The sequence below is a fragment of the Hoplias malabaricus genome, chromosome 4 (genome assembly GCF_029633855.1).
Source record: "Hoplias malabaricus isolate fHopMal1 chromosome 4, fHopMal1.hap1, whole genome shotgun sequence".
Lineage (NCBI taxonomy): Eukaryota > Metazoa > Chordata > Actinopteri > Characiformes > Erythrinidae > Hoplias > Hoplias malabaricus.
In genome coordinates this window covers 59,934,334-59,947,686 of record NC_089803.1, presented here as the reverse complement: position 1 = coordinate 59,947,686, position 13,353 = coordinate 59,934,334, and the positions used below count along the sequence as shown (strand labels likewise).

General features: G+C 39.5%; 1 protein-coding gene across 1 annotated transcript in view; it reads left to right on the top strand.

The window, feature by feature from the left end:
• celsr1a (cadherin EGF LAG seven-pass G-type receptor 1a) overlaps positions 1-10,961 on the top strand; it is a 101,952-nt gene extending 90,991 nt beyond the window's left edge. Inside the window, exons 26-36 of the mRNA XM_066668933.1 lie at positions 660-834; positions 3,308-3,420; positions 3,684-3,763; positions 4,113-4,239; positions 4,582-4,707; positions 5,262-5,398; positions 7,732-7,835; positions 8,027-8,173; positions 8,278-8,517; positions 8,788-9,040; positions 9,709-10,961. Coding sequence (XP_066525030.1) covers positions 660-834; positions 3,308-3,420; positions 3,684-3,763; positions 4,113-4,239; positions 4,582-4,707; positions 5,262-5,398; positions 7,732-7,835; positions 8,027-8,173; positions 8,278-8,517; positions 8,788-9,040; positions 9,709-9,733 — 1,527 coding nt within the window. The 3' untranslated portion in view covers positions 9,734-10,961. The remainder of the gene's footprint in view (positions 1-659; positions 835-3,307; positions 3,421-3,683; positions 3,764-4,112; positions 4,240-4,581; positions 4,708-5,261; positions 5,399-7,731; positions 7,836-8,026; positions 8,174-8,277; positions 8,518-8,787; positions 9,041-9,708) is intronic.
• The last annotated feature ends 2,392 nt before the right edge of the window (positions 10,962-13,353 follow it).

Here is a 13,353-nt window from a genome sequence, read left to right as displayed (position 1 = left end):
CTTTATTGGCATGACCATACTCAAATACAGTATTGCCAAAGCATTAATACAACTACATTTATATATTGAATATTTAAAATAATAATATTAATAATAATAACTAATAATAAATAATAATAATTATGTCAATAAAACAGCAATCTAAAAGAACTGTAAGAATCAAGGAACATGCTAAACATTAAATGTAGTAATAAATGTATAATAATTAAAATTTAACCTAAATGAACATGTGAAAATGACAACAAACGGCAAGTTTTGTGCGTGTGCATGTGTAGTTGTGTGTGTGTGTGTGTGTGTGTGTGTGTGTGCGTGTGTGTGTTGGTCACTCACTGTCCCTGAGTGTGTGGAAGGCAAATACGCCCCTGTCTCTCAGAGCAGGACGCTCAGTTTGACTTCATTAGAGAAGCTTTGGAATTGCGGGTGAATCTATTCAAATTTTGGGAAAGAAATTTCTCGTAATTGTTTGTATGTATCACACTCTGTAAGGATGTGTAGCTCTGTCTATGGGAAGCCAGAGAGTGGTCTCCTAGTGGGTATAAAACATATAAACTATGTTTCTCAATAGACTGAATATGTTTAAACCCAGATTTTTTTAACAGTTGAGTACTTTACCTAAAACTCTCTCTCTCTCTCTCTCTCTCTCTCTCTCTCTCTCTCAGTTTGTGTGTACAGTGATAGCGATCCTGCTGCACTTCTTCTACATGTGCACATTTGCCTGGATGTTTGTAGAGGGGCTGCACATTTACCGCATGCTGACAGAGATGCGCAACATCAACTACGGCCAAATGCGCTTTTACTACGCCATCGGTTGGGGCATCCCTGCTATTATAACAGGTAGGTGTCTCTCTCTCTCTCTCTCTCTCTCTCTCTCTCTCTCTCTCTCTCTCTCTCTCTCTCTCTCTCTCTCTCTTTCTCTCCACAGAGCCCAGAGCAGGGGTCACTCACTAATATGTGGTCCCAGTCTGGTCCCAGAGGCTGTCCTATTCGGACCTGTAACTGATAAACTATTAAGAGCTGTTTAATATTTAACAGTTTGTTTTAAATGGTGTGACTCTTGTAGTCATTACGGTTCAGGTTTAGCGCTCCATGAAATGACCAGACTAATCACATGCGTTTTTGCATATCACACGTGAGACTACTCAGCCAGTCAGATCTGTGCATAATGATGAACGCTGTGATTTGAAAGAGTGACACAGCACAGGACAGCGCTCCAGACACCGCTGTCCTGGGGCCAGTAAAAATAGCCCAAGGGATGTGATAAAAGCCCTTTTGCATCACTTCTAGGATGACAGTGTTGTTTGAGTTAAAACCAGAAACTTCAAAAATTAGGGAATGTATACAGGTCGAAGTTCTCATGACGCGGAATGTGGATTCCCGTCCTTCAGTATGAAGAGCCAATCAGCTTGCTGTTAATGGATAAAGTCCCGCCCTCCAGCAACAAGAACCAATCAGATTACTGGTTGTGTAAAGCAGCAAGTCAACTGCAACTACAAGTCATTAGGGACTTTAATTACATATGCATTTTTTCTAAGTCATTGTTTTATTTGTAAATTTTACTTGACATGAGAAAATTATTTAGAGTATTTGTTATTTATAATATTTATAAATCTTGTAGAAATATACTGAAATGTAATTGAAAGGGTAATTTGATTTGAAATTCAGTTGTTAACGACATAAAACTATCCATTAACAAAAGTAGCACTGAGCTCCTTTCATATAATGATTGAAAGAACAAAGAACACTTCAATACTAAACTGATTAAGTTTACTGTGACCAACATGGACAACACTGAACTATTAAATTAAAGTGTTAAAATGAACTTACAGCATAAACAAAAATGTGTGTAAATAATCTTGTATATAGACATCGCCTACATAATTGCAAACAGACATCAAACACTACAACCATCTACAAACCACACACGCCCATGATGTCAAGCTGAGACTCGCCCCTTTATTGAGTAGGGTGTATGTGTGTGTGTGTGTGTTTGTGTGTGTATGATACTTGTGGAAATGCTATCTTTTTTCTTTGTCTATTTTTCTTTTCTCTCTCTCTCCTCTCGATCTCAATCTATAATCTTCTCTCTTTTGTTCAATTTGTTTGTTTCCTACACTCTCCTTGTCTTTTTCTCTCTCTTCACTTTTTTTTAACATCTCACTATCTTTATCATCTGTCTATCCCACATCTTTCTTCCTCTCACTTGCTTTCTTTTTGCACTTGGAACTCTGCTCTGTTGCTCTGCTGTGGTGTCACTTTCCTCTCTGGCAGACGCTCAAAGCTGCAGTAGAAGACAGATAATAGAGGCTGGACAGGCTCTTCTGCAGCAGTGTACTCTCGTTACCTCCTCTGCTCTTTTGTGTTTGTGTGCGCTTGCCTGTGTGTGTGTGTGTGTGTGTGTTTAGGCAGTTGGATGGGTAACTGCTGTTTTTATTTTAGATTTTTTTCAGATGTTTAATTTTCTAAGACTGGAAACTAATTTTTGTTTTTTGAGGTTAAAATTACAAATAATTTTAGATTTGGACAGAAATGTATTTTGTTCATAGAGATACTTAGTGAATGTAATGATATTTTGAAGTCTTTGAATTAGTTAATCATAATTTTAAAAACAATGCAGTGAGTAAATGGGGATATGAACAAAGGCAACATTAACGAAACATTACTATTATCACATGAATCAATCAGTGAAAACATTAAAATGAAAAAGAATGAGAGAGAGAAAAAATATTGACAGAGAAAGAGAGAGAAAGACAGAGAGGTCAAGTGGGAGAGAGGGAAGTGAAAGTGAAAATGCAGCCATTTTCCAATACAGGGGGTCCTCGACTTAAGACGTTGATCCGTTCCTATGTCGCGTCGTAAACCGATTTTCGGTCGGAGGTCGGAACATACGTACATACTGTACGTAAATAACACACTGTAAGCACTTATCCTAACACCTATCCTCCTCGGTCCTGAGCCGCGTAACCGTGTATTCTTCCGCCGCACACACCAAACATGAAGTTCGCGTTACGACATTTACGACGCAAAACCACTTAAGTCAAAACAATGCTTTATACAGTAAATGGGAGATGTGTCGTAACCATGAAACATCATAACTCGGCACTGACGTAACTCGAGGACCTCCTGTATAAGAATTCCCTGACTTTGCACTTTGTTTTATAATTACAGACTCTAATACTCCATATTCTTTTAAGCTCTTTTTAAGTAGCCCCTTTTCAGTGGTCACTTAATGCTGAGAATGATAATGTGATGGTGTTTATGACCATTAAGGAACTATAATAATTAAACGTGTGTGTGTATGTGTGTTTAGGTTTGGCTGTAGGTCTGGATCCACAGGGCTATGGCAATCCTGATTTCTGCTGGCTCTCTGTCCATGACACACTCATCTGGAGCTTTGCTGGACCCATCGCTGTTGTTGTGCTGGTCAGTTCACTGTGCTACTGTAAACTATACACTAAAAATGTAGCTTAGCCAAAAATAAAAAATACAAAATTTCCACTGACCTCTAAATGTTATTAAATTTTTTTCCTTATATATAGTGTTGTTTTTTCATGTTTTTTGGTACTGTATTACTGTATATGGTCTGTCTGTTCTTCATGTTTGTTCACCTGGGAAAAACAAAGAGTTTTGTGAATTAGTCTCTGGCTAATTAAATTCTCTAATGTTTGGAATGGCCCCCATTGCAGGTGAACGTGGTGATCTTCGTTCTGGCAGCTAAGGCCTCGTGTGGACGACGGCAGAGGAGCTTCGAGAAATCTGGAGCCATGTGAGTGAACAAAGCCAAAGTTAACTTTATTGTCAGGACACTGATGTCTTGAGTAAGGAATGAAATCAAATTTACACAGAAGAGCAGCAGATAAAAGTGGGAGAGACAATAAACTCTTCTACTGTTCTATACCACAATAACAATAAGACAATCTGTATTATTTAGATACACTGTGTATCCATTACTTTGCTGATTGTTCATCATTGACAGTCTTTAGCAGAATTAATGTGTTAATAATCCGTTGTATGCAGTCAATGCACTCATTTAAACTTTTGATGCTTGCATGGGAAGAGCAGAATGTACTGTTATCGAGCATTGTTACTGAGTGTGTGTGTGTGTGTGTGTTCAGTCCTGCTCTGAGGATGGCCTTCGTGCTCCTGCTGCTCATCAGTGCCACCTGGTTGTTGGGGCTCATGGCTGTAAACAGTGATGTGATGATCTTCCACTATCTGTTTGCCATTTTCAGTTGTTTACAGGTGAGATGAACACTTTATATTATGAAGGAAATGCTTCTCACAACATTTCTTAGAGCACTTATTGAGCACAAACCTTGCAGAATTATATGATCATTCCCTAGCTGGCTTAACTGGACAGACTGTAATTTCATTAATTAATCATTAAATACATGATTTAGATGATTATCTAAAGGTTTTATCGATTATTGACTAATTAGTAATTACGTACTGTACATTCTTACACACAAAAAGCTGAAAAGATGTCTGTCAACATTCTTCTTCTACACCTAGCAACATATGTAAATTTAATTATACTCCATATGCTTCAACATGACTACTGACTATTTTCTCTGTTTTTTCCAGGGAATCTTCATCTTCTTTTTCCACTGTGTGCTGAGTAAAGAAGTGAGGAAGAATCTAAAGATGGTGCTGACGGGGAAGAAGCCTCTACCGGATGAATCCAGCACCACCCGTGCCTCTCTGCTGACTGTAAGTAGAGGAAAATTATATAAAGCAGAGCTCAAAGATCAGACCATGCTGATTAATCCTAGAAAAATTTGTACACGGTTCTCACTATAATTTACCATCTGTATCATATTTATGGTCGATAATCATGGATAGTACTTGTACTTTTGAATCAGCTGAAATGCTTTTGACTCAGATCAACTTTATATAAAATGTCAGTCTGCAGTTACATCACTACATGCTCATCTGCTTCTATTAAATGTTTCTTTGAGTCAGTAGGTTTCCTGGGCAATATCTAAAGAATTTGACATTGAAAATATAGTAAATGATAACTGATCATAAACTACATGGACAACAAACAGAATAATCCTCAAAAACTTTTTATTTTATTACTGTTTATTATGCAATGAATTTGTTTTGTATCTTGAATGTCTCTCTCTCTCTCTCTCTCTCTCTCTCTCTCTCTCTCTCTCTCTCTCTGTAATAACTGTATTCATTTTAATTTGTTACCTCTGACCCCTGCTTTTGTTGTTTAAAGTGTGTTAAAAGTCCTTCTCCCTGTATCTCTCTTTTCTCAGCGTTCTCTGAACTGTAATAACACATACACAGAAGATGGTACTTTGTTCCGGTCAGCTATCGGAGAGTCCACTGTGTCTCTGGAGAGCACCATCAGGTCAGCCAAAAGCCACAGCAGCTACCTTACTTATGCCTTCAGGTAACAGCCTGCTGGGAGCATGGACTTGCTACTACACTTTCACTTCCCTCTCTCTCTCTCTCTCTCTCTCTCTCTCTCTCTTTCTCTCTCTCTCTCTCTCTCTCTCTCTTTCTCTCTCTCTCTCTCTCTCTCTCTCTCTCTCTTTCTCTTTTTCACTTGTCCCTCTTACTTTCAGTTTTGCTTTTTTCTGCAATGTATATAATCCAGTCTAACTCTCTAGTTTTGTTTCATGACACTCGTTGTTTCTTTCAGTTCATCTTTCTATAAACTGGTTCTCTGTCTTTCTGTGAAGGGTTTTTCTATGGCACGTATGGCTCATGCGCATGGCTCTGCTTCAAGCTTTGCAGCACTGCAGTGTTAAATATGCTTGCAAATGCACACACACACACACACACACACACTAAAGCCACATTGTGGGGCAATCAGATCATGATTTCACTTAATCATTTCTAATTAAGTGTCTAAACTTGGGCATGTGTCAGTGCTGAATTAACATAAATTGTGCATTAAAATGTGCAGGGTTTATTCTCTGTAGAGAGTGGGAATTACACACTGTATTACCAAAATTTGTGGGAGCCTGCTAATCCATATTGCTTTTGACATTTATGTGTATTAATAGTTTTACTTTGCTGCCGGTGTTCTCCCCGTGTCCGCGTGGGTTTCCTCCGGGTGCTCCGGTTTCCTCCCACAGTCCAAAAACACATGTTGCAGGTGGATTGGCGACTCGAAAGTGTCCGTAGGTGTGAGTGTGTGAGTGAATGTGTGTGTGTCTGTGTTGCCCTGTGAAGGACTGGCGCCCCCTCCAGGGTGTATTCCCGCCTTGCGCCTAATGATTCCAGGTAGGCTCTGGACCCCCCGCGACCCTAAATTGGATAAGCAGTTACAGATAATGGATGAATGAATGAATGAATGAACTTTGCTGCCGTAAAAAGCGTCAGAAGCTGGATGATTTGTCCAGGATCACAAACTCATCCCTAATGTGTTGAATAGAGCTTCATGACTCCAAAGAACACAGTTCCACACCCAAATGCTAAAAGGTTTTATACCCCTCTAGCCCACACTTGGCATTGGGCATTATAACTTAAGGCTCATATGCTGCTGCTACAGAGTGTCTCATTTAATTTCATGCTGTTCTATGGAGATTAAAAACACCAAGTGTGCACAAGTGAACAAGTGTTATATTATAAGGGTGTTTACCATCTTTGAGGCATACAGTGTGCGTATTAATTCAGGGCTGGAAGATATTTACATGTTATCACTGATTGAGGATTAGCTGTTCTGTTCAGAAATCATGGAGAATGTATCCTTAGGCTATAAAGCTCAGTATCACATCCCTTCACTAGAGCCTTAATTACATTGCAGACATCGACACTGCAGATCCACTTGTTTTAAGGCGGATAGGGAGTTGTCAGGGTGAATTTGAGCCTTTCAGAACACACTGAGGCATGCAGTAAGTTAGCCTCCAGCTAAAACATCATTCATCAGGCGTCTGCTGCTACAGCTATAACACTGAAGATGAAAACTGCCATTAGGGATGGCTTAAATATGTGCTGGATAGAGTTAAATTATTGAAATAAATTTTATTAGCCTCACAGTCAGACTGAAACTCACAGGTGCTTGTATTGTTTTGCCCCCCGGCCTCAGTCTGGCACTGTCACCATGGGGATCCAGTTCCTCTGTGTACTTTTTTGGCATGACTAGTCAGGGTCTTTTGATCAACTGTACAAGAATGTTTACTGTCACAATCCAGTGCAGAGTTTATGCCGAATACATTAGATAAACCAAGATATGTTTGATGTCTAATGGTCGTTCTTTAGTGAATCTCAGTGAATCTAACAATAAAGAAAGCTGTTTTATACTGATGGGGCTGTTATATACTGATAAAAAACATGTTATCATGGACATTTCTGGTTATATAAGTTTTAAAAATCATACAAAAACGAGTGGTACCAAATAATTGAGTGGTACCAAGCTGCTGTTTCAATAAGCATTGGACAAGTTTTACAGGAAACAGTATCATTTCAAGTTAGGTACATAGCACAGTTGCAAAAATTTAGAGACATACACTTCTTGGATGAATATTTTTGGAGAAAGTGGGAAATTTTTGGGGGGATTCTGGTGTGGGATCTTATCTAAGTATAATTGTATAAAGAGATATGTTTTTGTACCACCGCGACGCTGAATTGGAAAAGCGGTTACAGATGGTGAATGAATGAATATATATTTGAGTAGTTGCGGTTTCAGCATGGTTTACTGAAGTTTAAAGATGTTTCTGTCTCAATTTCTTCATCTCTCTCTCTCTCTCTCTCTCTCTCTCTCTCTCTCGATCTCAGAGATGACTTAGGTCAGAAGCCCTGTGTTTCTTCAGGAAAAGCTAAAGCTGGACACAACGATATTGATGGCCCTCTGTTCCATCGCAACGGCACTAAACCAGATGGTACTGAGTCTTAACATGCTTTGTGCTATTCATTAATCTCAGTTTGCTATCAGAAATGCTCACAAAGATTGTGTTGCCCTGACAAATCATTTCATTCCATTTAATGCCATTTCATTTTTTCTGAATACTCCAAAACCGTTCCTGATATGAAATACATAATAAGTGTGTATTGTGCTATGTTATGTTTTCAGACTCAGACTCAGACAGTGAGCTCTCTGTGGATGAACACAGCAGCTCCTACGCCTCCTCTCACTCCTCGGACAGTGAAGATGAAGAAGACGTCCACAGGACGCCCAAGTGGAACAACGAGAGACAGCCACTGCACAGCACTCCCAAAGGTTTAGTATTGATAAAGTTTATTGCCATATTTATGAATAGCATTGAATGTTAAACAGAGGTCTGATCATTTCTCCTTTCATTTCACTCTTCTGTTATGGTACAGTGGACACAGTGTCCAATCACGTGAAGCCGTACTGGCCGGTGGAGGCCACAACAGCCAGCGACAGCGAGGAAGCTGGAGGAGCTGAGCGTCTGAGAGTGGAAACCAAAGTCAACGTGGAGCTCCATCAGGAAAACAAGCTCAATCATATAGGGGAAACAACACAAGATAAAGACCCCCCAGCCAGAGATGGCGCTCCCCCTAGTTTGCAGAATAGCAACCACCAGCCAGAGCAGAGGAAGGGTAAGGGAAAGAGGGGCAATATGAGGATGATAGATATTAAGAATATAACTTGGGAGATATTAATGCTACACCAGGCATTGTACTTGTAATGCACTTTAATTTGTATGAGGTTATTGCTGTTATTTTTTAAATTCCAAAATAGAATAAATGTATGCACTCTAACTGAGCAGGAGAGCATGGCTTTGAAAGTGTTATAACATTCATAAAACATTGAGCTGCTTTTATTTATATTATAATGTTTTAATTTTTGTATTTCCCTCTTCTCCACAGGTATACTGAAGAATAAAATCATATATCCTCCACCACTCACAGACAAGAACATGAAGAACAAACTTAGAGAGAAGCTTTCAGACTACAACCCTCCCACTATCTCCTCGCGGACCCCATCAGTGGCCTCTGATGGAGGCAACAGCCATGTCATCATTAAAAACCCCAACCGGCCCGCTGTCCCACCCAGAGAGAACGGAGTGGCCATGAACCTCCGGAGCACTACTGTTAATGGTGGCAACCAATCAGATTCAGAGTGAGTATCTCACAATCTCTGCTGATGTATTAAAATTTCGAAATCCACTCTTTTATGTTTGTTGAAAAGCATAAAAGATGGAACCTGTGGGAGAACAGGGAATAGAAACACACTGTTAACACACATCTGTTATATGTGCACCCTTCTTATACTGACCTGCATGTTTTCCTAAGAAAGCCCCTTTTCCAAATTAATTTAGCGTTGTAGATGAATGTAGTGTTGTTCATGTGAACTAGAACCTTTAAACCTATAAAAGAAGGTGCATGCTGCCTTTATTGCTGTATGCACTGCAGTAGTTTTTAACTAAGCCTGCATAACCCTTTGATTAAAAAAGTAGTTTTTATGCAGCTGAAATGTACAACCTCATATTGTCAATCCATTTTATTTAATCACATGTGTAGGGGTAGGGATTTTCTGTTGAAAGTGAGGCCTTTTGATTCACCAGGAAAGTCCTTAGTCACAGAGGGCACCACTGTTTACACCTGTGCAGCTGTTAGAGCAGGTGTTCAAAATACTCTCCATTCACTTGCACGTTGGCATGAGGTTTTGTTCTGTCTGCCTGAAGCCCTGCCTGGACACCCATGTAACCAGCATGTTACCACCCCTCCCCCCTTTCTTATCTGTCTTTTTCTCTATCTTTCCCTCGCTCCCTCTTTCTTTCATCACAGCGGCAGTAATGAAACCTCAATCTGATCCAGCAGGAAGCCGCAGGAATCTCTTTCTGCTAAGAGCAACACGGCCGCCATCACAGTGGAGGAAAAGAGGACAGGAGAGGGAGATGAACTCCTTAAAGGCTGATGAACAACACCCCCCGCACCCCTTTCTCTCTCTCTCTCTCTCTCTCTCTCTCTCTCTCTCTCTCTCTCTCTCTCTCTCTCTCTCTCTCTCATTCTCTCTCCACTTTCATGGCCTATACTCCAATGGAGAACAGTATTACTGCAGACTTCTGCCTGCCGAAAAAGGGAATGTACTGGGGGGATAATGGACAACGGACCGTGCCAAAAATGCTGCAAAAAATACATCCCCCATAATGCCGAGCTGCATGTCCAGAACAGGTCACATGGAGATGGAGCTGGAGAGCTGTGATAATGGATGTTACCGCTAGTACTTAATCAATGGGAAAAGACATTTACTGACTCCTTCACATGTTCACAAAGCAATGTGTGGAAAAATAAAAGACATTCAATTTCATTATGCAAATAATGAGTGGAACTTTCACCAAGTGCCCTACACTATCTGTCCATGCTTCCAGAGGGGATCCTATGTTTTTTTCTATTTTGTGACGGTAGATACTGCGAAAATTGTTTTTGTATGTAGACTGTTTCCAAGATTATTCAGGCACATTTTTAATTATTTTTTAAAAATAAACATGTATAACATCCAGCTCTAAAGATTATTCTGGGCAAAATCACAATGCTGTAATTTTTGTACTTGATTTGCGTTTGTGTCATTGTGGTGCCTTAAATCTGATGCTACACACTTTCATTTCAAATGTTCCCAAAGCCCATTGGTTCACACTCTTTTTTAAATACGACTGTAGAAACACACAAAAAAATAATTATTCTGAGATATTTTTATATAAAAATATAGTAAATTATGAAATTTAGAGCTCTCAGATTCCTAACAGTGATACAGTGAATGTCTATGCCATGTTTATTATAAACTTTTTCATTCAAACTCAGAGGACTTTAGGAAAAAAACACTGTGGTCTTAGTACAAATGTGTCTCTCTGTCAGTGCCTTTATTTTGTCTCTTTCTGCCCCCTTCCTGTGACAACCACTCCAGTGTTTAAACCAATCCTGATTAATAAATCCTGGGGTTTTCCTGTCCACACCCCCCCTAAAAAGACACTGGAATTCTTGTAATATATGTATATTTATTTTTTATGTTTGGAAACACTGGACAATGATTGCTACTATAACATTAAAACATCTTGGGAATTTTCTAGCTTGCTCTGTATTGTTGTAGTTATTGTGTTGAATATCTGTATGGGGTTTATGTGGTAAGTTACAGGCTTATTAGCTGTTAAGTGGGCATATTACGAACAACTCACTTTTTCAGTGATTGTGTATATGTATTATATATATATATATATATATATATATATATATATATATATATATATATATATATATATATATATATATATATATATATATATATTATATAATATGTATTGTTAACACAAAATATGAAATAAGACGACCCACTCTCTTTTTTGGGGCTGCTTAATTCACAAAACAAGGGATTCAGCAAGCTATTTAGATTTGTCTCCACATCTGAGGGCAGAAAATGAGTTATTAGAATTGTGCCACCCCCTCACTGGAGTATTTCTAATCACGGTGCTTTATGTGCAATTGTACTGTGTAATGTACAACAATACAATGAGCAGAATGAGCACAAAGTAAAAAACAGCTAAAGGGGTTCTGAATGCTCTCTTCTTGCTGCTGTGTGCTCTGAGCTGTGTGTGGCACAATCATTTAAAATATTGGTGCTGAAACCAGTCTGAACAGGGCTGTTAAGACTCGGTGAGGAGGATGTTGTGGTGTTTTGCCCAAAGCATGTCACAATCATTTAATGAAGACCCCAGAGAACTGTGTTACCTTGTGAAAAAGTGGGATAATATGTTTCTCAACTGAAAGTGATCTAGGAACTAGTATGAATTATTTAGTAACTAAGGAGATCCTTGATCCTTCAGTTAAAGTTTTGTTCCCTTGATGTAAACCACACTTGCACATATGCAGTTGTAGAGAATATGGTGAATTGATTGTTTTCTGTAAACTAGTGCCTGTGGAACCTATAACTCTCAAATATACATGTGTCTCTCTGTGTATCTATGGACATATAAAGTAAAACGTCAATGGTCTTAGTGCAGATTTAACAATATTGACCAGTAACCAGAGTTAGAGTTTAGTAAACCCATCTTCCTGTAGGTGGAAAAGCAGACATGCTAATAGCTTTAGCATCAGTTACAAAGCTGCTGTTAGCACTGCTGTATAATGTAGAGCAGTAATGTTGTGTGTGTTTTGTGTATTAGTGGAGTGTGTGTGTTCCTCTGTGGTCCAGTGCCTGGTAGTGCATTGTATTTAGCTGCAGACAGACAGAGGACCAGCAGCTCCAGGCTAATCCCCGTGAGGAACAATAGCGACCTGCTCCAGAGTCACCCGGGATAAAACTCCAGTCTGGACGCCACAGGGAGGTCAACATGAAACACAAGACACTTAACCTCCACAAACTCGGACGCCAGCCCAGTCAGGATGTCTTGTACCAGCAAAAACCCACATATCCACCCACATGGTCACAATCTTTCACAAGAGGTATTTACTGCATTTTTGACAGCATGGAAAACAGAGCTAGAGTACTGCCTTAAAGGGCTCATGTTCTTCTATTGTGCATTTTTGTCATTTTTGTATTTTCCTGCTTGAAAGCATGCCAACATAGATTAATCTGCCAAACACAGTCATGGCCTTTTTCCGAATTCCCTACATTGCTTAGAATTATTCCAGCTGTTTGTTACTCTGACATCAAGACTGGCAACTGCAAATGGTCTGTGTCAGTTCACATTCAAAAAAGCAGTCTGGGTGGTAATGTAAAAAAAAATTATTTAAAAAACGGATGCGTTAGAAATGCCTAAATTAGCTGGTTGCAGGAGCTGTTTTCACATCTTTTAAAAGTGCAAACAATAGCCAGAAACAGCATGTTTACTAGAGTCTTCAATTATGTTTGACTGTTCACTTAAAAAAAAACTACAGACTTCCTGCAATAACAACACTGAATTCATTCATTCATTCATTATCTGTAAGCGCTTATCCAGTTCAGGGTCATGGTGGGTCCAGAGCCTACCTGGAATCATTGGGCGTAAGGCAGGAACACACCCTGGGGGGGTCCTTCACAGGGAACACACACACATTCACTCTCATCTACGGACACATTTGAGTGACCGATCTGCCTACCAACATGTGTTTTTGCACCATGGGAGGAAACCAGAGCACCCAGAGCAAGACTTGAATCCACAACCTCCAGGTCTCTGGAGCTGTGTGACTGCGACACTACGTGCTGCGCCACCGTGCCTCCCAACACACACTGAATTACTTAAATGGGCAGCTACTCGAACTGAGTGCATGCATTCAGAAAAGAATGAATGTAGCTTTTCCCCCTGTAAGAATAGTGATTTATTTAATTTAAAAAGCAAGATTACAATAATATGAGTCCTCAAATAAAAACAGTTCTCCATGTTCCATAGTCAAAAGTTGTGGATTGAGACGTCCCAGGTTTGGCTTGCTGAGTAAAGAAGGGATAAGCACCTGCCGTGA